The following is a 24,583-nucleotide window of genomic DNA, read 5'->3' as shown; positions in this document are numbered from 1 at the left end:
GGTGTGAGCTGGTCTGACCTGCTCTGAGCCTCAGGACGACAGGGACGATACCTGCCCGGCCGACACCAGGGCAATGGTATGAGGATGACACATGTGACACCCTACTGATCACGTGGGGCGACCGGAGTGGATACAGCCGCTCTCACCCCTAGGGTGGGATGACCCCAAAGGTGACAACAAGGGATCAGCTTGAGACAAAGGAGTGGGAGCGCTCTGAAAGCATCAGGCTCCCCTCCAACGTCAGGGCCATCACGGCCCCGGGGTGGGGGGGTCGCCGCACTTGCCCACCTTAAGTCCTTCTTCATGGAATTTAGCTGCCCCTGCAGATGCTCATTCACGTCCATCTGTTCCTCCAGCTCCCTCTGCAGCTTCTTCTTAGAACTTTCCAGTCTGTCTATTTCCTCCTCAGCCTCCTCCACCTGTCGCTTCATTGCTTTCAAGCGCAAGCTCAGCTGCAGGGGGAAGGCAGGCCGTGAGCCGGCGGGTCGCCCAGCCCAGCACAGAGAGGCCGGTGGTCCGGCCCCCTTCTCTCCCAGCAACCAAGGTACGGCAAAGGGGGCAACCAGCCTCACGGAAAAGTGGAGATGAGGCTCTAAGACCGAAAATTCTACTTTTTAAAAGCCAAGTTCAGGGTCTGAAGTTTGCTGAAATCCCCTACTAAAGTGGGCTCTAAAGGCCCCCTTCCATGACGTAAGGGGTGGAGTGGAAAGGGCGGACTCAGTCCACTCAACTTCACCCCTTGCCTGCCCGCCGAGGCCTCCCCTCCCTCTCGCTTCCCCAGCCCGAGACATTAAATCTCAAAAGTGCTCGCAGAGCGTCCCGCACCTGGTCCTTCTGATCAGTCAGCGACAGGTGCTCATCGTCTACCTGCATCACTAGCTCTTTCACCTTCCGCTCCAGCCGCCGGTTGCTGACCTGGAGGCTGGCCCGGTCCCTGGAAGAGTGGGGGAAGCAGAACAGAGGACCGTCTCATCCCAGCCGCCTGGGAGGCCAGTCCAGGGCTGTCTGGTGGACGCAGGGTCAGAGAGACTCACAAGTGTACAGAGGGACAGCGCTGCTCGTTGGACAGATGAGGAAACAGGGGTTCTGAGAGGGGGAGGGACTTTGCCCAAGGCTGCGGAGCCAGCGAGAGGCTGAGCCGGAGCCAGACCTGCCCTGAGTACTCCCAGTCCTGGCCTTTACTTGGTAAGGCAGTGGGTCACAGACTGCCAGGCTGTGAATATTTGGAGTTTACTCCAGGCTGCCCTGGAGCAAAAAGGCCCAGTCCCAAAAGTCTTACTCAAAATGGATAACGTAAAGTGCTCTATGCACACACACCCACACTGCTTCCAGGAAGGTGAGGGGCCATGAGTAAGAACTGAAGCTGGGGACCTCCCTGGTGGCACAGTGGTTAAGAATCCGCCTGCCAAGGCAGGCGACGCGGGTTCGAGCCCTGGTCCGGGAGGATCCCACATGCCACGGAGCAGCTAAGCCCGTGCACCACAACTACTGAGCCCACGAGCCACAACTACTGAGCCCGTGCTCTGGAGCCGTGAGACACAACTACTGAGCCCATGCTCTAGAGCCCATGAGCCACAACTACTGAGCCCTCACTCTAGAGCCCGCGAGCCACGACTACTGAACCTGCATGCCACAACTGCTGAAGCCCGTGTGCCTAGAGCCCCTGCTCCGCAATAAGAGAGGCCACCGCGATGAGCGGCCCCCGTTCGCCGCAATTAGAGAAAGCCCGCACGCAGCAGCAGAGACCCAATGCAGCCAAAAATAAAAATTAAAAAAAAGAAAAGAAAAGAAAAGAACTGAGGCTGGTCAAGCTTAACCCGGTACTGGCCCTCAGGCTGCGGTCTGAGAACAAGCTGTAGAGAATCACATGTAGTCATCTGATCCTGTGTCCCTTCCACCCACGTGCCCATCTCTGACAGATGGCCACTCAGTCTCTGCTTGAATATACCTGGCCCCCCAGAGCAGAGACAGCCACCTTACCTCTATTCCAGCTCAAACTCAGTAGCTTACAAGGCAGCCTGTCCTATTTAAGGCATGGGGAAAGGAGCATCTAAGAACTGAGCAGTGGGGAATCCCAAGTTTTAGTCCTGCTACATCAATATTCTGCCAGGCTACCTTCCTCAAGTCATTTACTTTGGTGGGTCTCAGTTTTCTCATCTATACAATGGGAACAATTTTCCAGCAAGGCTGTACTTGCTCTGCCTTCCTCACAGGCTTTCGAGGATAGGAAGAGATACAAGTGTGAAAGCACTTTGTAATGTGATGCCCACTGCCCACCAGGGCCTCTGCACCACGGCTGGGCCCAGCTCACCTCTCCTCGCTCTCCAGGCGGTCCTCCAGCTCTGCGATCCTGGCCTCCAGCTGCACCACCAGCCCCTCTTTGCTGGACCTGTAGGAACCTTCCAGGTGGATAATCCGGCTCTTTAAGTCCTTGTTCTGGAATCAGACAGGGAGGCCGTGAGGGGCTGTGTCTGCCGCACCCTCTGTGCAGAGCAGAGCAGAACACAGGGCAGGGCAGTGTTTGGTCGGTGACTGGGGTAAGCCTGCTTTCCACCTTAGGATGTGTGGCCCCAGGAGACCTGGCGATGTATCCAGGGAAAAGCTTTGCACTCATGTCCTGGCAAGCCAAAAGAAGAGATTCTATCACATTGCTTACAAGCCTAAGTGAAATCTTTGCATGTCCTAAGACTACTGGATGTCAGACAAATGAGGTTGACCTTGGCCTTTTATAAACCTATTGGGGCGGGGGACTTCCCTGGAGGCCCAGTGGTTAAGACTCTACGCTTCCATTGCAGGGGGTGTGGGTTTGAGCCCTGGTCGGGGAACTAAGATCCCACGTGCTGTGCGGCACGGCCAAAATAAATAAACCTACTGGGGCGGGACAGGAGAAATAGGCTCCTTCAGCAATGTCATACATCATATTCAGTGAAGAACTAACATGAATGGCACGTAAAATAAATAGCGATTCAAGTAAGGTTTGTTAGCAACTCCTGCATCTGAGGACACTGGTTCTTTATTATTCTCCTTTCATTCGAATTTAGCCCTCTTTAGGATCTAGAAACAACACTTGCAATTCTACCTCTCCCCAGCTGCTAAACTCACAAGCACACTTAATATTGTGGGAATAACCTCTCTGGAAAAGGCCTTAGAAACACCTGTACCTCTCAGGTGAGTTACTCTGCAGAGTTCTTGGGGGTGCTGTGCAAAGAAGGCTCAACCAAGGGGCTCTAGTCCAAAGCCACGGCGGGGCAGGGGTGGGGGGGGGGCGGTTCATGGGGCCAGCTGCCCTCACCTGTCTCTCCAGGGAAATCTTGTCACACTCTAAGTCTTGCTTCACGGCTCGCTCCTGAAGTAGCTCGTTCCGCATCTGCTCCATCTACACCACACAGTGCAAAAGCCCAGAGGTTAGAGGGGGTGTTCCTATAGCCTTTGTGCCGAAATGGTTCGCAGCTATGAATTCCAACAACCAAGTCAGCTCCTCTTTATGACGGGGGCCTCCTGCCTTCTCCTCTTGAATACTGGAGCTGTCCCTTAGATATTCTTGAGTTCTCAATGATTGCAACAATAATGATACAAATACCAATAACAGTCAAAGTTAACCCTGCCGTTATGGGTTGAATCCTGTCCCCTCCAAAAAGATATATTAAAGTCCTAACCCCTAGAACCTCAGATGTGACCTTATCTGGAAAAAGGATCTTCACAGAGGTAATCAAGTTAAACTGAGGTCATTAGGGCGGGCTCGAATCCAGTATGACGGGTGTCCTTATAAAAAGGGGAAGTTTGAATGCAGAGACAGACATGCACAGAGGCAAGACAGAGACACAGGGAGAATGCCACGTGAAGACGGAGGACTGGAGTGAGGCATCTACAAGTGAAGGAGCACCAAAGGTTGCCGGCAAACTACCAGAAGCTAGGAAGAAGCGAGGAAGGATTCTCCTACAGGTCTGGAGGGAGCACGACCCTGCTGACACTTTGCTTTCAGGCTTTTGGCCTCCAGAGCTTGAGACAACAGATTTTTGTTGTTCTAGGCCACCTAGTTTCTGGTACCGATACTTTGTTACAGCAGCCGTAGGGAACCGCTACGCCTGCTCAGCACTCCGCCTGTGCTATCCTTCGACATCCCCACAACAAGCCTATGACGCAGGTAATATCATCTCTGCTGAGGACAGCAGGGCTTGGAGAAGTTAATCAACTTGGACCATGACCAACCATCCCAGCCTGCCCGGGACTGAGGATGTGCTCAGGCCATGGGACTCTGAACGCTAAAACTGAGGGAGTCCCAGGCAAACTGGGATGAGTCAGTCACCCAGCTTGCCAGGGATCTACACAAGAAGTAACAGGGGAAGCTAGTATTCCCCGGAGCTGCTGGCTGCTGCATTACAAGTTCGAGCTTCAGCAAAGCCTTCTGCAGTCAGCATATCTCAGATGCTGCTAGATTTCTCCCTTCTTATGCCAAAAACAGAAGTCAGCAAGAACACTCCAGGTGTCCTGCCAAAGGCTAAGCCTCACCGAGGTTTCTTCTGTATTCATAGGAAATGAGCCTAGCTGAGCGGCATCTGGAAAGAAACCCTGTCGTCTGCCTATCGGTGTCTCCATTCCCCATCCCCAGGGGGCCGCAGCAACAGTGAAATGCACTTCAGAGGCAGAGGCCCCAGACCCTGTTCCCAGGACCGTCCAGCAGAGGGCAACCTGAAGAAGCCCAGAGAACCAAGAAGGTGAGCCAGGAAAATAAAACTGCCTGTTCCTTCTTAAGGCCGACAGAGGTAAGACCCCTTGGCGATCTTACCTCGCCAAGATCCCAAGGTAAGATCCCAAGGTAAGACCCCAGCTGATCTTACAGAGGTAAGAGGTGTGCACACTGGAGTCCCTGGATGCCTGGGGAGCACGTGTAACAGTCTCACCCTGACCAGCCTTGATTTTGATTTTCACAAATCCAAGTCCTGTACAAGCACCCTCGTGAGTAAAACAAGCTCACCCCGCCTTCCCTGCCATCCACCTGGAGTGCAAGACCTGAGGAATAATGAGAGGAGACGCCACCACCACGACAGGCTAGGCTTGCGTCTCCCACTGTCCCGACCACAGCGTATGCACGGAATGACAAGCAGCGTGGTGCGGCTGGCCCAGAGTGGGTGACAGGGAGTGGTAAGGAACGAGGCTGGCGATGGGCAGGACTGGGACGTGGAGAGCTCGGTACCACAGGAGGAAGCCGACACCCTGCCCACAGAGGAGGGTGAACCTGTGTGGCCCAAAAAAAAGTTCACGTTTTTGCATTTCTGACTGGCAGGCTTCTAAGTCACAGAGGTTCCGAAGTTTACAGCAGAGTACACTGAGGTCCGGGGCAGTTATCCACATCTCGGGAGGAAGAAGGATCAGAACAGAGGCCGTGCCTACTCATGGCCCACTACCTCACCTGCTCTGGCTCTCTAGACTAACTCAGTGAAAAGGCTTCGAACAGACTTAGGGTCTACATACAGCTGTCACGTAAAAACCAAGATCCGGGAGGCAGCTGGTCTCCTTAGGGCATCCTTGTACGCAGCAGGGGAAAACATGCCAGCCGTGCACAGGTCAGCAGGCGGAGCACATAGAACTCCTCCCTCGGCTCCAAGCCCCCGCCTGGCCCCGGGCCCTCGAGAATCACATGCTGCAAAGAGGGCCCTGGACAATTCCTCTAACTGCTCTAGGAGCACCAGGTCCACGGGTAATGAATGCAGCCTCACAGCCCCACTCCGAGCACGGCTGTGAATCAGCCAACACCCCTACAGAGGTCGTCAGCACGGCTGGGCCACGGGACCACGATGTGCCTCTTGGGGGAAACTGTTCTGTTCACGCCCGCTGGGCAGAGGCCAGGACCTCACTGAGGACACGGCTAGACTTTCACCGCGACGGGAAGCAATTACACAGGGAGCGATGGCCCAGCTTCTCTTCCTGGCTCTGCATCCACCTGCATGTGACCTTGGTCGCCTCACCTCTGGGATGTGGACTCCTCGTTTCTAAACAAGGAAGCTGAACAAGGCGGCCTGTAGGCCCTTGGAGCTGGCCCACAACGCAGTGAAAGCACATTCGGTGCCTCCCGCCTGCCGTGCGGCGCTGTGCAGCCCTCCTTCTAAGGCCCCGGTCTCCATCTTTCAGCTACAGTAGCCATTCCATGTCTCCAGACCTTTAGGGGCGTCCCCAGAAAAGACCCACTCGGTCAGGGTGACAGCGAGTGTGTGTTTGTGAACACGTATGTTTGAGTGCCGGGGGAGGGGTGGTCTTGGAATGATGGGGTGGGCCCATGCATTCGTTCAGACTGTATTATCACAGCCCTAGGCTGGACAGCGTGACAGTACCTGACCTCATTCTAGGCTCATGGGGGACAAATGAACAAGCCCTGTCCCTGTGGTCAGTGTCACTGCAATGGGGAAGGACAGCATGCTGGCACGGGGTGCACGGCAGTGGTCACAGCCCAGACTGGGAGGGTCGAGGAAATTCTCCAGAGCAAGAGACGCTGAGCTGAGATCTGAGAGCTGAGAGGGAGGTCAGAGTCAGGCAGGGTGGGGACGGGGCGGGAGAGGAAGTACAGCTCTCCTAGCCAGGGACCACTAATGAGAAAAGGCAGGAGCTAAGAAAGAGGAAGGGAGCACTGGAAGAATCAAGAGCACTGAGGTGGACACGCAGGGAGGCAAGGGGACGGGTTAAGAGCTCAGGTGGCGAGGCAGACAGGGAGCAGTCACACAGGGCCCGTTATAATATTGTAACCACAGCGAACGTCTGCATTGCGCTGAACAAAAGTAAGTCTGCAGCATTTTTATAGCGTTATCTCATTTCATCCTCACCACCACCTGATGAGGTGGGTACTATTAACATCCCTAGGTACCCCTAGAGTCCTGGGGAGTTTGCAGATACAGGTGTGGAGACTGGGTGATGCCAGCTGAAGCCACAGGACAAATGAGCTCACCGAGGAGAAGTGCATGAAGAATGAGGAGAACCGTGCCCTGGGAAGGCCGCCCCGCTCCACTTCATTAGGGGAGGTATGGAGAAAAGCAGGACACTGACCTGCTGCAAAGGCCCAGAAGGGTGAGGACGAGGAAGATGCGTCTAGGTTGGCCAGGAAGATGGCTCTGGGAGGCTCAGCAGAGAAGGGAGAGACCGGGAAGCCCCTCTTCTCTAGAACCGCAGCGTGACAGATGACAGCTCTGAGCCGAGGGCTGAGGAGAGCTCAAGTAAGGGGTTTGCAAGACAGATGCCCACAGCTGTTAGCAGACCGAGGGGGAGAATCACTGAGGAGGAAACAGTTACAGGTGATGGGCTGTAGCGGGACGGGAGTGTGACAGGAGACTGTTCAGGGAGGGATGCAGGCCCACGCTGGGGGCAACACGGGAGTGGGAGAGAGCCCAGGAGAGGGACGGTACGCCAGGGCTCGGCGGGGGGGGGGGGGTGGGGGGAAGGCTCCTGTAGCTCGGAGACCCAGGAGGCAGCAGGAAGGGAAAGAGAAGGGAAGGGAGATTATTTCCCCAAAAGTTAAGGGATAAGGAAGACCTGGAGGCTTGTCGAGAGAGAGGAAGAGAGAAAGAGAGAAGTTTAGTTGCTGGTTGGGGGGGGGGGGCGGTGAGGCCAAAATCCACCAGAAGGCAATAAAAGGCCGTGGGGGCAGAGTCCAGGGGCTCTGGCAGCTGTTCAGCAACTGCGTGAGGAGGCAGGCAGTGACTTCCACAGCTGTGCTCCAGGCCTGAGGAAGGAGGAGGGAAACAGAGAGAACCAAGAGCCCCTGGCGACAGGTGCGGAGTGACTACGAGTGTCCACGTCTGAGCCTGTTAATTCTCCCAGGACTCTCTGAGGCAGACGTTACCACCCCCACCTCCCAGGTGGGAGGTTCAGGACTGGAGGCCGTTCCCTCCTCTGCCAACCTCCCAGGTCCCTCAGTGAAGGGCAAAACCGAGAAGTAGGAGTTCTGGGGGGGCCTTCGGAACCTAAAAGGAAGAAGCACCTCCAGTGGCATGAGGCAGAGAAGCGCTGTGGAGGGATTTAAAGATCGCCAAGGGGTCCACGGCACTGGGCCCAGGCTGGGGTTCAGGACAAACTTAAAGAAGCGGCCATCGGCCAAGGTGTTGCTCCCTCGGGGCTACTGGCTGGAAATTGTGGATCCTGCCAGGAAATGAGCCTCCCCGTACAGAGGGGCACTCAGGAAACAGCATCCCGGAGGTCCCTGCAGGTTCAAGACCTCCCAGGAGCACCCGAGGCAAACGCGAGTCTCCAAAGGAAAAACAAAGCAAAACAGTAATTATTTATACCCCACCACATCCCCTCCAAAGATGGCTATTAAAATGCAAGTGTAAAATAAATCGGAGTGAAGAACAGGAAGGAACAAGTGTGAGACCATAAAACTTAACGGTTACTGTCACCGGACAGTCAATTTTCCTCGTCTTTTTGGCAAACATGATAGGCTTCCTTCAGGTCTTCAAAAAAGGAGAGCCAGACCCTGAATTCTAAAATAAATACACCAGCTGTACACCTGAAACTAACACAACACTGTTAATCAACTATACTCCAATATACAATAAAAACTTAAAAAATAAATTAAGTGTGAAATGAACAAATTTTTAAAAAACACCACGCAGAGCCGTATACAAGGAATACCACGTGGTGTTACGGACAATACCCCCAAGGGTGGGTTTCACCATAAACCACACGTGTTTCCGTCGAGTTCCCCAATACTGTGATCTCCAGGAATGGCCCCGTGACTCGTGAATATTCCACATCAGACTCTTCTCACCCTGAGCCCACATTGGGGACAAAAAAAAAAAAGAGAGAGAGAGAGAGAAATGGCCTCTGGCTTAGCCAGCTTCCTCCTTTGGACCAGGGAAGTAAATCTGAGAAAACATTTCTTTATGTAAGCTTAGCGCTTTACGTTGCTGTTTACCCTTCAACTATACTAAGTAGACCAAACAAAAACTTTCCAGCCGAATTAAAACCAGAAGGGGAGCCGAAGGCAACAGTTATCACAGCTGGATTGAAAGAATGCTAAACCCTGAGCACGTTGATCGGAAATAACAGTATCAGATTCCAGTGGGTTTATGTCAGAGGCACCCGTGACCTGAGCCAGCTCTCGGGATTAGAAGCAGCTGCCTTCTGGGTTAATGAAAAGCCAGAGATATTTATGATCGCTAATAATAATATTTAACCCCATCACCTGTGTTTACCGTGGGGCTGTAAAGGGGTTGGTGAGCACACACTCTTGGCTAGTACTAAAAGCGATACTCAGTCACAAGAAAGGAAAATTATTATTAACCCACTGTACACATTGGGTTTTTGAGTAGTCTTTACAATAGGAGGCAGTTCTGAGACCAGGATCATTTTAATTAAAGAAGAAAAAACAAAAAGAAAGAAAGAAATCCCCTTCTGATCTTTCACGTGCTGACTGCAAAGCAGCCTTATTTCCCAGGCCCGTATTCTGGTGGTTGCATCCCCCTGGTGCAGACTGAGGAGCAGGTGTGAGCCAGCCACTCGGGAGCAGCTCCTGAAAATGACTGCAGAAGCCTGCAACTTTATCCACTGGGATTTACCCTGCAGTTGCCAAGGCAACAGGGCAGCTCTCCTCTTGCCTGCTGGCTGCCTGGGTTGAACAAATGGTCCTTCCACTGGGCTGGGTTATCCTGGCCTCCGTGGCCAAGAGAACACCTCTCCATCTCGGCCCAGATCTACTGTTAACTGTAGGCACTCAGCCACCAGCAGTCACGCAGCAGTGCCCAAGGAGCTAGAACATCGGCCTGTGGGACACATGTGCAACACCAAGCTGGGCCATCTGAATCCTGGACTCAGGACGAGGGTCAGGAGAGGATCGGGTGAAAATAAATCCTCACTCATATTAAGAGACACTGTGGCATTATTTTTAAACTTGGGCACAGAGACCCAAACATTTGGGGTGTTTTTACCACCCTCACTGTCCGACGCTGGGATGATGGGAACAGGTGGGAGGTGATGGGCTTTGGCTCCACACTTCTTACAAGCCTTGAGACCCTAAGGAGCCAGGTAGCCTCGTGAGCCCCGAAAACAACAAGAGGAAGCATGCAAGGCACGGGCACAGCGCCCAGCACCCGGAGAACCCTCAGGAAGGACGGCAAATATCGTAAAGGGAAACAGGGCTTTAGAGGAAGGAGAGGAAAAAGGATTTCTCCGGATTTAAACAGACCCAAAGCCAGTATAGCACCCACTATTTCATTCAAATTTTCTTCAACTTTAAAATATCCTGGGGGGGCGGGATGAATTGGGAGACTGGGATTGACATATACACACTACTATGTACAAAACAGATAACGAATGAGAACCTACTGTACAGCACAGGGAACTCTACTCAGGGCTCTGTGGTGACCTAAATGGGAAGGAAGTCCAAGAAAGAGGGGATATATGTATACATAGAGCTGGTTCACTTTGCTGTACAGCAGAAACTAACACAACACTGTAAAGCAACTCTTCTCCAATAAAAATCAATTAAAAAAAAAAAAGAATATCCTGAACGTGTATCTAAAAGGAAGGCCTTAGAAGGGCTGGGAACTTAAAGAACGTTGCCAGCATTTACTAGCATCAGATGTTAAGCACGAGAAAGTGGAAACGAACACATGAAAAGGATAGAATGTTTGATCTCACAACCGCCTCTCCTGTCCTCTGTCCCTGGAAACAGCCCAGCTGAGGCTTCACTCAGCCCCCCTTTCTCCTGCCCTTACTCCCATCCCCTTCAAGAACACTGTGTACGCTTCACTGTTCTGCTCGACGACCTTCCAAGGCTCCCCACTGCCTTCAGGGTACAGTCCTTTCAAAATCCCTTAACCTGCCTCTCCCGTTATTCCCTCACGGACACCAGAAACCTAACCAAGCACAGCAGTCCATTCGTTGCTCCGGAAAATGCTAAATAGACCCTACCTCCCAATCCCTGTTCACACCCTCCACCATATCTAGGATTCCCTTCCCATTCCTTACTTTGTCTAAACCTTACCCTTTCTGCAAAGCCAGCTCCGGGCCAGCCTTCCCCTAAGAACTCCCACTGTCACCCTCGCTATCATGGTCTTTCCCTCCTTAGCTGCCTGACTCTTTCACTTGGCATTTAGTACCCACTGCTTTTTCTTGATAGTTATCCATTGTTTAGGGAAGCCTCTGCTCCTCAAGCCAACCACAGTGCCTGCCTTGGTCAGCCGTGCACCCTGGCTGGATCACAGGTGATTCTGGGCCTCGGCTCTCTCATCCACTGCACAGAAGGTCTGGGGAAATGAACCTGGAGGTCCTCGCCACATCTAAGATTCTGTAAATGGTGTAGGCCATTCACTAAAATTACCGGAAAACCTCTTTCTCTGTTTTCCCACCTAAGCCCTGTCACTCAGACTAGGAGAATAAATGGGAGATGTTCAGAGGGTGCCAAAAAAAAAAAAGATTTAGACAGGGAGCTGTGAGCATGCAGAGATTAAGTAGAGAGAAGAGCTGCAACCTTTGACTTTTTAATTTAAAGAGACCAAGATCCAAAACATAAAGTTCCCCGTGCCTTCCCTCTTCAGAGCAGTTTGCAGCACATCCAGACCGGATGCTACAAATCAGGTTGGAGAGGACAGACACCATTTCCTGCTCCTTAAGAGACATCTCCCGTGAGGAGGTGTCACAGGGCAGCATGTGAGGGGGCGGAGAAGGGGTCTTAGGTTTAGAAGCTTCCCATTTCTCTGATTCGGGCAGGAAGGCAGCCGGTACATCCCTAGAAGTTAACCTAAATGAACTGAAACAACTTCAGAATCAAGGCCCACCTGTCTACACTGAGAGCCCTTTCTTGAACCTTTACTTTAAGAGGCAAGAAGCGAGTCTCCGATTGACCTTGACTTTGAGTGAGAAGTAAATGCTTTCCTGTAAGGTGGGTATATTTGACAAACCCATTTCTCTACCCTTGCTCAAAAATCCAAAGGCACCTCATGCCAGAAGAGAGCACTCCATCAGGAGACCCCACTTCATCTCAGCGGTTTGTTTTGTTTTATTGTTTTCGTAATTCCTACCTCAGTTTGAACACGATGCTCAATTTCTCCACTTTTAACAGACACCAGGCTTTACCCTCCCTACCCCAGAGAGTGCAGTGAGAACAAAGAAAAGTGACAAGGAAAATAGAACAAATAGAGCAAAAAGGCTAGAGACATTGGTGAAACCCATCTTTTCAGGCACATAAACTCAGACACAGGGAGGGAATGACAGAGTTAAAGGGCGACTCAGACACTTAATTTTATAAGACCTTCTCACAGCATTTCAGTGTGAGAATTCAGAAAAGACTTCAGAAATCTCCTGGACAAACAGCCTCCTTTGTATAGATCTTAGAGGCTGCGCTCAGAGGGGTGGAGACTTTCCTGGAGCTACGTGGGGTCGGTGCAGGAGGCTGGACAAGGGATTCTTCTCCAGAGAACAAGTACGTCCCCTCTACTACTTCCTCCCCGGGCTTACTTTAGGTTCTCAGCTCAGTGAAAATATTTTCAACCTTGAGCAGATCACAGAGAGCCGTTCTATTACCCACAAATCCTGTTGAGAGAAGAGAGAAGAGGCCCAAAGCAAACAGACCTAAGTGACGGGCCTCCTTAGTGTTGGGCCATCAGCAGACTCAAGGGAGGCAACCATCTCTGGTTCAGTTTGTCTGTGTTTTGCTTCGGGTCTGGAAGGCTGTTTTAACTGCCTGGTTATTGATAGGATGACATACTTCCCCACCACTCCTCCTTGCCTAAGTTGCAAGAAGCATTAGCAAAACAAATTCAGGGCCACTTCTCGCATCATCACCAACGCTTAGCAGATCCTGAAAAGCCCTGTGGTAAGGGGGCGCCTTAGCCAGGCCGGCAGGAATTCCTAACAAAGCAGCTTCTATACCAGCAGGAGAACTTAGAAAATGCAGACTTTACTAAGAACTATTAGGTCTCAAACGTCAAGGTTGGGCTCTCCACCCGAACTTCAGGTTTCCATGAAGGTCTTTCTCTAAACTTTTGCAGCTCAGGTCAGGTGGGCTGCCACCCCTCCAGAGGAATGATACTAGCACCATAAACAGGACTGAAATATGTGGGCAGAACCCAAGTGCAGTGGGAGGGTGGATGGAGCCTCTGCTTGGAATTTCCTTCACTCTCGGGAGCAAAGGAGCACCAGAATCCGACCTGTTTGCAAAGAAGCTGTCAATAGGGAAGCGAAGGCAGATGGAAAAGAAACCAGTGATTCACCTCCAGCTTTGAACAGGGGCTACCAGCCTAGAACGGCATTGTCCCTAAGCGCTGGAAGCTCCAGTTCTTGGTCATCCCAAAGTGTGGGAAAGGTGGTACATAGGAATAAGGAGAAGGGTGAGCAGAGGAAAGTGGGAAGATTCCATATTAGTTTTGTATTGATTTGTATTTCAGACTTTTTCTTTAAATCCTCACACAGATAATTTCCTAGATTATACTCAGTACCAGCCAAGGCTCTTAGGTTTTGTTTGCATTGTTTAATTAAGAAAGTGCCCAAAGCAAATCAAAAGGTGAAGAGGTTTCTAAATGTCTATTAAACGTACAGTTTTACTGGCACCATTTTCAGGAGCTGGGCGTAAAAATAAGTTGCCATTGAAAGTACATCCCATCAGAGGTTTCTATAGGTACCCGAAGGTATCATGTAAATAAAAGGCTCAGATTAGTGAATACAAACTCTCTGTAAAACCACCACTGAATGTTCTGAATCCTTGTCCCATAATATTTCCACATTTTTATCTGTCAAATGGTTTGGGCATGCAATGGGGACACGGTAACCAGCTAATGGTGCTACCACTTTCTAGTGATGTGACACCCCATCTCCAGGATATGACTCAGGCACTCTGAACTTTTTTTTTTTAATGAAAACATGGAAACAAACCCTCAGAACCTTGGGATTATCCCAAGTGTGGTTTGGGAAATTAGTTCCATTATGTACAATGTGAGGACAGTGTGAACGATCCCTGGCTGCCTCCCAGTGTTCCTATAAGGATCAAATGTAAGTGAAACTCCTGTCATTTGAAAACTGCAAAAAGCACTCACTTGCAAGGTACTGTCACTGTACTGTGGATGCCTCAGAGGTGTATGTATTGCTAACTTGCTGGCAAAGTTCTTTTTTTTTTTTTTTTTTTTGCGGTACGCGGGCCTCTCACTGTTGTGGTCTCTCCCATTGTGGAGCACAGGCTCCGGACGCACAGGCTCAGCGGCCATGGCTCACGGGCCCAGCCGCTCCGCGGCATGTGGGATCCTCCCGGACCGGGGCACGAACCCGTGTCCCCTGCATCGGCAGGCGGACTCTCAACCACTGCGCCACCAGGGAAGCCCTGCGGGCAAAGTTCTTAACGGAGAAGACTGCATCATATCATTTACTTCCCATGGCACTAATACAGTGGTAGCTACCAAATTTCATGATTGCTTGTTAAACTAATGATTCTTAGAGCCTCAGCTCTAAAAGCACTTTGCCTATTGTGACTAATACATTGTTATACATGACCACTCTGGAAACTTCCACTCTATATGCTCCATGTTATATATTACACCTCCCTCTTAGTGACTGACCCCACCTTCCATCCTTTCCATCAGCCAGGGATTTTCTCTCCCTCCTCCAGCTGAATCCTCAGGTTTAACCTCTCACATTTCCTTTTTCATGCAGGGTGATCCACTCACCACTCAACTACAGAACAGTACCTGTTCCCTGCCCCGAGCGATCCTCTCAGACAGCGAATCCGAGTTGTTTCTTTCTTCTTCCAGCTCCATCTCCAGTTGAGACACCTTGTCCTAAGAAAGAAGTCACAAACACAGCCTATTTAACTTGCACTGACCAAGTTTTTAGGAGCAAGGACTGCGCTGTGGAAGGACAACCCCAAGGGCAAATCAGAGCTGAACACCATGAATTAGAGTTTGGAGGAAAGATGTGTCTTTTTCTCATACTGTGCAAAGTACATCTTTTTAAAACTGGGTTTTATTGCTTTTATAATGTAAAATATAATTGTGCATCTAGAAAGTACATAAAAGGAGAAAACAATATTTACCCCAAACCCTAACAAGCACTGAGGATATTTTAGCATGTTTCCTTCAAGCCTTTTTTTTTTCCTTATGAATCAGTAATTTTACAAATATCTACCTAAGCTTAACAGGTATCTGTTAAAAAACAATGGAAACCAAGATATCGTCCAAGGCACACTCCTCTAAATACTCTAAACTCAGGACAATGTTCTTCCTCTCTCCTGCTCAGGGCTTCCAAGACCCTCCCAGGAACAGAGTCTAGAACAACCTTTTGCATCTGCCTTTTTCTGCTAGGGAACCTCATATACGTAGCGCCATGCACTCCCAAATCCCCATCAGAGTAACATAAAGACAGCCAGCCCATCCTGCTAAACCGAATATTCACAGAAGAGAAATTTCTATCTTCCTCAGCCTTCCTAATTTAACATCACTGAGTATTAAGAGAAAAGTACTTCAAAGTAGCTTTGTGTACCAAAGGGGGGGGGGAAAAAAAGAGGCTCTGAACACAAACCACCCCACCTCGAACTGGGGGCCTGTGGGGTTTGTACATGTGTTTCTCCTGCCACCAGCCAACGTGTCATATGTCTGGATTAAGTCAGAGCCATGAGCCAGACACACTAAAAGCAATCAGCAGTACGAGTTTCTATGTGAGCCTGCAGCATCTGTACATAAATATTGTCTCTGCGATTGTCAAAGTTGGCTGACACGCCTCCGTATGCACCAAAAATAAAACAGAACTGGTGAATGACTAAATGTCTGTGAATGCCTTCCCTGCTGTGAGCGAAATCTACAGAGAACCCAGAAAGCTCTCTCCCAGGAGTCCAAAGTCCCCAAAACCAACTCAGAACGGCTGGGTCCTGCACCAAACCTCCTTGTTTGTTCAGTGGTTCCTGACCCCTCCCAGGCCAGTGTCACTCAGAATCACCAAAGAGCCACAAGTACCGCATTTACATACGACAGTCACCTGGGTTTCTGAGTTTACAGACAATCGCCTTTATTGAGAGAGCTCCTGAGTCTGAGAATTCATCTGTTAAGTGTTAGTAAAGGAACAAGCAAGATATGAGTCCCAACAAGACAGTCCTGCCAGCCGCCTCTTAGGGAGGAAGCACCCTCGGGTGTGCCGCACAGGGGTGGGGTCTTGAGAGCTGTTCATTTTATAATTAATGGAGAAATAGCTCAAACACTGCACAGGGGCAAATGAAGCTTAGCTATGCCATGAATATTCTAGAAGGAGATGATCTGGCAACCTAACGTGCGCCTGAAAGCACCTCTTCGCAGGGCTCTCTTCTTGCCTATAATCTGTACTGTACAGAGCCCAGCAGGGGACTTCAGGGGGTCAGGCCAAGGGTCATTACGCCAAAGGTTCTCACGTCACTGCCTGACGAGGCTTTAGCTTGTGTTTAACCAGATTGTTTGGGTCCTAGAATAATCACTTCCTAGTTACCTGGGTTGACCTTAGCTTGACTTAAAATGATCTCCCCTAATGAGATTAGAACCAGGACATCAGCAAAACACACGGCAATCTAGCGGTGGGGGGGGGGGGGGGGGCATGACACCCTAACCAGGTAATTCTAAGCCTCTAAAAGGGCCCATCTAATAAAATCTTTAATGGTTGAAACATCACTCCCTGGATATCAACTGCTACTAAGTCCCCTGGAGGTTTTAAAAGTTATTTCTATTGATTTGTGAAGTTGAATCAGGAATTCCACTGATTTTAAATTCCAGCTCTCTCTCCCTGGCCTTGAGCACTGTCTGACTATTTCCATCATTCCTTCCAGCTCTGACGTCTTATGAGTCTACAAACTACTAGCTTCTTCCTCAAATCAAGAAATGACTTTACTGTCTTGCTGTTCAAGAGAAAAAAAGCCAAAGACTGCCCAAAGGCTGAGGCGTGAGCGGAAAGTCTGCTTCCCTCGAGTCCCACGCCCGCGTCGCACCCGCACCGCCGGCAAACCTCCAACTGCTTGAGGAGTCGGCTTCGGTCATCCTTGAGGTGACTCTTGGCTTCCAGCTCGTACTCCAGGTCCTTAAGCGTCTGCTCCAGAAGCTGCCTTTTCGTGAGCGCTTCCTCCTGAGCTCTCTGGTAGTCCCGTAACTCTTCCTCCAACAGACGCGTCTGGAATGAAGAGGGGCTGGGGTGCTTAACCCGGCAAGTCAGGAGCACAGAGATCTCATCAATGTGCAGGCTGACCCTGAAGAGGATTGGGCGGCCCCCACACTCCACTGGGGTTCAGAAGCCCGTGAGCAAGCGCCACCTTCGTCTGGGCCTCAGTTTCCTCTTCCGTAAAAAGAAGTCGCTTTTCCAGCTACAGAGAGCAACCCATTGGGTTATAAATTCAATTCAGTAGATACTGGCCATCGTTAAATATAACAGAAAAAAGTATCAGAGTAGTACAAGCAAATATTGTTGTAGGTCATGGCTGAAGATACCCGAAAGCCCTTGAACTAAGTAAGAGCCTCCCAGAGTGTAATCTATCACCCACCCGTATCAGCCTCCTCTCAACAGAGGTTTAAAGCTGGGGGAAGATAAAAGCTAAAATCATGACCCCAAAGCAACCTGCAGGCACAAAATCTATTAATATAAACATGTAAATTAAGTGAAAACCACTACTCTCCAGAAGAATGTGTTATGTTGTCAAATTTTACAGTGTTTTGTTCCTCCACAAGGTGGCACTGAACTAATAGTTTGAAGAAAGTGCAACCGACAGCTTTGATTCGCAAGGGGTTGTCTGTGTTTTCCACTCCTCTGGAATCTCCCCAAGGGAACTAGGCAACTCAGCACACAGAAGGTACTCCTTAAACATCTCTGTGGACTGATTCGGTGAAGCCTGAGGCTGTCTGTTTGGTTCTCAACTTCCTTCCCTCCTGGAGGTGGTATAGGGTAGCAGGTGAAAGCACAGTCATAGGAATTGAATACACCAAGGGTTAATTTCCTTCAGGGAGTATATGATAGCAAGTGGCAAACTTCATGAAAGAGTACCAGCCTTTGGGGGTGATCTTCACGGAAAAGTTGGGGAAGTCTCAAAGATACTCTTTTTGGGGACCCAATAGGTTAGGCTACTTTAGGAAGCCCAGAGGGAAGACTAAGAACTGTGTTCCTCTCCTGGAGGCTGATAGGAACACCTGAAATTTCTATGAAAACAGCAGTCTTAAAGAAGACATCTCCAGATAAAGACCCTAGTCTGGTTTTGGTGGTGACTGAGTGAAAGCACAAAGTGAAAACCATCCCATGGAAAAAGGATGACGAGACATTCTTTGGATACAGAGGTACTCCAGAGCGTGAAAAAAAATCTCTCCAAAAAAAAGTCTTTAAAAAAAAAATTCTCTGTGCTTCAGTTTCCTGATTTGCAATATTGGGATAAATATAAAACCTACCTTACAAAGCTGTCGTGAGACTCAAATGAGATAATACCCCCAAAAGAACATGGGTTATAGAGTCAGAAAGACTGACAGGTAATGGTACAGCTCACCCTTCCTTCCCCAATGCCCAGCACATTCCTACCTTCCGACGCCCAGTAGATCCCTCCTAACATCTATCGAGGGCTCTATCATACCAAGAGTATTCATTAAGGATCTGCACAAGAGAATAGTACAGCATCTGGAATCATGAGTTAGTAAATAACTTCTGAACCTACTAGTGCTACCTTTAAGCAGTTGAAGCTGCTCTTTGCTAAGTGGGATTTAGAAAATAAACTGAACAGTGAACTCTAAGTCTTAATTCTCTAACGATGACCTTCATCAGAACTTTTCTAGCTCTATGCCAAAGGCACAATAGGTAAAATGCCTATTTCTCTCAAAGCAAAGGAGGCGGTACCACAGCACTTAGGGTGGATGGACCCTTGCAGCATTTTTATTTACTGAGAGCTTTAACTCAGCTCAACCAAAATGTGGTGGAGGGTGGTGAACAGAGTTGAGCTTGAGTTTCTCAAGGATCCCAAGTGACCTTGGCTTACTAATTCATTTTTGTTTTAAACGACTCCATGACTTCACCATCCTGACTTAGGGTGGTGTCTGACTGCAGTTTCCTTCTAGACTGATGAGGTGTCTGTTTCTGCCATGCAAATGGAAACAGTGCCTCGCAGGGCTAGACCGCTGAGAAAAATCTAGGAAGTGCCGTCTCTGTTTTCATCATAAGGAATCCTTTTTGGAATTACTGCCCTTTTACAAACAACACTGGTCTCTATCTGGCCTTAACTAATCTCTCTGGATCTCCGTTTCCTTATCTAACTAGAGGGTCTCTAAGGTTCCTTCCTACCCGAAGATTCTAGCAGAGTAATAATTACACAAAAACCAAGGGAAAGCACTTTACAGGGGTCACCGTGACACTGATTTTCTGAAATCAAAACAGGATACCAGGTGTTCGTTTGCATTCTGGCAAGTATCAGGATCCTCCCACCCAATTGCTGTAGAAATGATTCTTCTTCAGGGCCAGAGAACTGTGCTGTCGATAGGCTAGTTTCAGTTCTTACTAGGAGTCCTGTATCCTAAGACCCTAAACCAGAGGGGACCTGTTACCAGGGTCCTTTCAGAAGTATTCTAGAAGCCTGTAATAAATATCCATTGTTCTTTCACACAGTTTCAGCGCTGACTCATGGGCGACCTTCCTTTGATCATCAAAGATAATAAAAGTTTGTTTTCTGAAGAAAAATGTGTTTTCCTGTGGAATCTTAGTGCTCTTGGCACTGCTTATGAAAAAAAAAAGCAAGCTTTAGAATTAAAAAAAACAAAAAACTAATATCAGTGTCCAGGATATACAGACCCTGTGCCATATAGTCTCACATGTTACCTCATTTAATGACTAAATCATTATTATTTTGTATACTTTTAAAGAGGGAGAAACAGATGCTCAGAAAATTGGGGTAACTTGCTCAATGTCATGCAGCTGGCAAGAGACAGAGCAGAAATCAGCTTACACTGTACTTGCATTTTACAGCCTTCAGCTTTCCATTAAAATAATCAAAAACATTCCCTTTATTACACCCAGTTCTTCAGAAGTCCAGACTGAAGGAAGCTAACATTTGGGTTACTCTGCCCTATTATTCTTAAATATAAAACCAAGAATATGTTTTAATAATTTCACTACTCATAAATTCCTGAAGATTTCTGTTTGTCCCCATTATTGTTGTTCTGAAACTCTTACCCACCACTCCCACGGCAATGAAAGTCTCTATATGTATAATTTTAAACGAATGGCAAAAAAAAGAAAAATTAGTTATTATAATCCCTGTTCTAAGATTAAATGAAAACAATGATACATATAAATCACTTAGACACAGCTGGACACACTACTGGTGCTCCACCAACGGCAGCTAAGCTTTTTAGGCAGATCTTGGATTAATCACGAAAATGGTCCAACTAAAGCTGTGTCCACGTAACCTCAGAGGCCCTGGGTCCTCTGTGTCTTGGAATGCCATCTGCCCCAAAGTAACCATCCCGAGAAGCAAGCACACACGCTGTCTTAAGGATCTACCCCAAGCCTCTCCTAGAAGAGTTTCAAAGCAGTCTCGAAGGATATTCTGAACACGGGTAAACCAGGAACTGCTCTGGCCAGGCATTACCTCATCCTGCATTTTCACGGCAGTCAGACGGGACTTCTCTGCCTCTAGAGTTTTCTCCTTCAACTGCCTTTGCATTTCTGCAAGTTCCCTGCGATTTTTCTCCTTGTATTCATCCAGCTGGTTCTGGAGCTCCAGCGTTGATGCGCGGGACACCTCAACAATGTCAGCCATCTGGAAGAAGTGACATGGGTGAGAGCCCACCCTGTAATGCTCCATCTGGGGCCAGGGAGCTAGGTGTGCGTCCCAGCTCAACACGTCTCCTCTGCTTTCTTCTGGAGCACCCCACCCCAAAGACTGCAAAGCACCTGGTCGTGATCTGCCCAGGATTAGTCTCCTCTAACTTGGAAGCAGCATGGAGGTGTGAACAAGCACATCCTCTGGAGCTAGATCCACGGTCTTGGGTCACATCCTCGCTCTGCCACTTACCAGCTACATGGCTGGGGCATTACCTACTCTCTCTGGGCCTCTGCAGTGTACTCCTTAAAAATACTGAAACCATAATCTTTACCTTGCAGGGCTGTTGTCAAGATTAAAACGATACATAGAGACGGAATTCTAGTTAGATACAAAATAGCTGGTAGCAATCACACTGCTGGGCATATACCCTGAGAAAACCATAATTCAAAAAGAGTCATGTACCACGATGTTCACTGCAGCTCTATTTACAATAGCCAGCAGATGGAAGCAACCTAAGTGTCCATCATCAGATGAATGGATAAAGAAGATGTGGCACATATATACAATGGAATATTACTCAGCCATAAAAAGAAATGAAATTGAGTTATTTGTAGTGAGGCGGATGGACCTAGAGTCTGTCATACAGAGTGAAGTAAGTCAGAAAGAGAAAGACAAATACCGTATGCTAACGCATATATATGGAATTTAAGGGAAAAAAATGTCATGAAGAACCTAGGGGTAAGACAGGAATAAAGACACAGACCTACTAGAGAATGGACTTGAGGATATGGGGAGGGGGAAGGGTAAGCTGTGACAAAGTGACAGAAAGGCATGGACATATATACACTACCAAACGTAAGGTAGATAGCTAGTGGGAAGCAGCCGCATAGCACAGGGAGATCAGCTCAGTGCTCTGTGACCACCTAGAGGGGTGGGATAGGGAGGGTGGGAGGGAGGGAGATGCAAGACGGAAGAGATATGGGAACATATGTGTATGTATAACTGATTCACTTTGTTATAAAGCAGAAACTAACACGCCATTGTAGAGCAGTTATACTCCAATAAAGATGTAAAAAAGAAAAAAGAAAAATAGCTGGTAAATGACTGGCACACAGTAGGTGTCAAAACAATGGCAGCTACTCAGGGTGGCTCCATCAGCTCTGTGCCTTTTCCCTTCTGGGTGTTTTAGGGCAGAGGAGCAGCAACTACTGGGCTTCAAAACTGCCTTTCATACTCCTGCACGAGAAAGAGACGTGCAAGTACACAGATGACGCACAAAGACAGAGGTTTTGATTCAGGTAACATCTGTGAAGTCTGCAGTGACGTGCCAGGCTTCTTCGGGCAGCTGTTGAGAGGAGCTGGGCCCAGGATCCAGAGGGCATTTCCTAAACCAGTTCCCCTGTGACTGGGATTATCAACAAGTCCGAAGAGCTGCTTCCCGGGAGCTGCAAATCCCTGACACATGTGTGCTGAGACACACTGCAGGTCTCCTCAGCTCTATCAGGCCCTTACGGGGGGGGCTGGGTCACACGCCCTCTCCCTCCTCCTCTCCCTCCCCTCTTCCTACCCCTCACCTCCTTCTGCAGTTTCTCGATGGTCTTGTCAAGGTGCCATCGCTCGTTCTCCATTTCACCCTTCAGTCTCCTTAACTGCTCCTTCTGCTTCGTCTCGTCTTTTAGCTTCTCAGACAACTGCCTCTGCTCCTGGGTGGCCTGACTCAGATTTCTCTGCAGATGGCAGGGAAAGGACAGTGCTATCACCTACCTACCAGGTCAGCCACAGAAACAGGTGGCAGAGGGAGTTTCACAGCCACACCACAAAGCAATCAGACCTGCTACATCAGTGATAACAAAAAGGATCAAAATAAAGCCATCACAGAGACCCAAGGACATTGTCGGCTCTGCAATCCAGGGACCAAGACGCAAAGTTGATTTAACCAGAGACATACGCAGGAATGAAGGGCAGACGAAGGACGCATTACAGAAATACAGAAAACGGCCAAGGCTGCTGCAGGTGGTGATTCAGGATAGTGTCCAAAAACCTGACAGAACTCATGCTTGAAAACTGAGGTAAAGTTATACATTAGACAAACTTAAACCCATGTGGCAATTGACATCCTGTGATAGATAGCACTGCACCTAATGTTCGAGCATTTTCTCTGCTGTGCAGATGATTCTCACAATTAAAATAGCTAAAAATGAATCTGTAAGAAAAAAGAACATTATCCCATGGGCCAAGAGTCCACTTGGGTAGGGGGAGTTATAATCAACAGAATCCATGGGTTGGACTCACACATAGAAGGAAAAGAATTTGGCAATCCACAAGCTGATGAACCTGATGGACAGAAGGTATTAAACGGGAGAGACACTAGTCAGGAAAAGCACAAACGAGTGGTTATTTAGTGAATCAGCACCAAATACTAATACTTCTTAAAAAATGTACCGTCTTGGGTGCGATGTTTCCCCTGGGTTCCTCTGAGGCTCTCATCTCACAACATTATACAGACTGATGTCCTTTACATAAAAATCATGCAACTCTAAAAAGAAAAAAAAGAAAATCCTAAAATATCTTTGGAAGATTATAGTGGCTTCTTTAAACAGCTGAGTGTTAAGGCCTTTGGCATAAGGATATCATGAAGGGGCACAGCTCAGAATGGGGGAGCATGACCCAAACAGGAGCTAGATCATAAGAAAAATGTTATCAGGCACTGAGGGCTGAATGTGGGTTAGTACAAGTACTGCTTAGGACCTACTCAGTCTTGTGTCCCTGCAGAGGCTGTATAAGGACAATGGTTGTATTTGTACAGTGCTTAACAGTTTACAAGCTGCTGTCACGTGCAGCAACTCAGGCGTTTTGAAAACACTCACAAAGCACTTCAGGCACTCCTGATTTGCAAAGCTTTGGAACAGCTCTGCTGGCCAGCCACATGGCCTGGGGCCAAAAAGCCACCTGTGGAGGGCTGCGCTCAAAGAAACAGCCAGCAGAGCCGGGCTGCTGAAGTTGATTGCTGCAGGGAACCAATGTCAACAAAAGCAGCTGGGGAAAGAGGGTGGTTAAAGAAAGGTAATCGGGAGTTCAGTGGGGGGCAATTAGCAGGAGTGAGTCTCACCATGGTCCAGCCGGACACACACCAGAGGGAGGGTCAACCCCTGGGACTTGTGTCTGTGGTTGATTTAGTGGTGTTGGGGGCAAAAAGCAGCACACAGGGTAAGGTAAGCAAGGTATGGTTGGTTCCTTCATGTGGGAGAAAGCTCTCAGGAACATGTATCTCAAAATGTCAATTCTTGAACAAAAACAAATACAGAAGGACATCAACACCTTCCCATAGAACCGCCAGGATCCAGCTCAACCCCTGCCCCTGCAGATCCCCCAGCCTCTCTTTTTCTTCCTTCTGGATCCCAATCCCAGGGGCCCCAGCCCAGCAGACAAGCCAGCCTCGGCTCCATTCAACCTCCACGTGGTGAGTGCACTTCTGTTTCACCCTTGGCTCGGGAAGGGCTCCCCTACCACCCCTCCACACTGGCTCTGCTCTCCTGTGTCACTGGAGACACCCCAGACTCCTCCACTCTGAGCCTGGGGCCTGGCCAACACCCCCTGTCCCAACATACACATTTGCCTAGAATAGTAATTTCGCTAAATTATTTTTAAAACATTTCTTGCATGCTTGCCTCTACTGCAGGGTAGTAAGATCTGTAAAGGCAAGAAATAGATTTTCTATCTCAGTATGCCTCACAGTCCAGATTCACTCTTAGGCATATGATAAAAACTCAGTGGTTGAGAATTAACACCTATCCCCAAAAGTGATCTAAAGATTTCTTATATCAGAATCACCGGGCAAGGGTGGTGGACTGCTTACATAAAATGCAAAAT

The 24,583-nt window shown here is 48.9% G+C and overlaps 1 protein-coding gene across 2 annotated transcripts in view; it reads right to left on the bottom strand.

The window, feature by feature from the left end:
- Positions 1-24,583, bottom strand: part of CGNL1 (cingulin like 1) — a 156,833-nt gene that overhangs the window by 3,871 nt on the left and 128,379 nt on the right. Inside the window, exons 11-18 of one of the 2 annotated variants that reach the window (XM_019947019.3) lie at positions 22,288-22,440; positions 20,537-20,707; positions 16,933-17,094; positions 14,661-14,750; positions 3,293-3,376; positions 2,312-2,436; positions 826-934; positions 289-452 (exon numbers count right to left, since the gene is read on the bottom strand). In XM_019947019.3, coding sequence (XP_019802578.2) covers positions 289-452; positions 826-934; positions 2,312-2,436; positions 3,293-3,376; positions 14,661-14,750; positions 16,933-17,094; positions 20,537-20,707; positions 22,288-22,440 — 1,058 coding nt within the window. The remainder of the gene's footprint in view (positions 1-288; positions 453-825; positions 935-2,311; positions 2,437-3,292; positions 3,377-14,660; positions 14,751-16,932; positions 17,095-20,536; positions 20,708-22,287; positions 22,441-24,583) is intronic. The other variant, XM_033851738.2, reaches the window with a different exon arrangement.

The sequence above is a fragment of the Tursiops truncatus genome, chromosome 2, assembly GCF_011762595.2.
Source record: "Tursiops truncatus isolate mTurTru1 chromosome 2, mTurTru1.mat.Y, whole genome shotgun sequence".
Lineage (NCBI taxonomy): Eukaryota > Metazoa > Chordata > Mammalia > Artiodactyla > Delphinidae > Tursiops > Tursiops truncatus.
The sequence above is the reverse complement of the archived record's forward strand: the minus strand, read 5'-3'. Positions and strand labels throughout refer to the sequence as shown.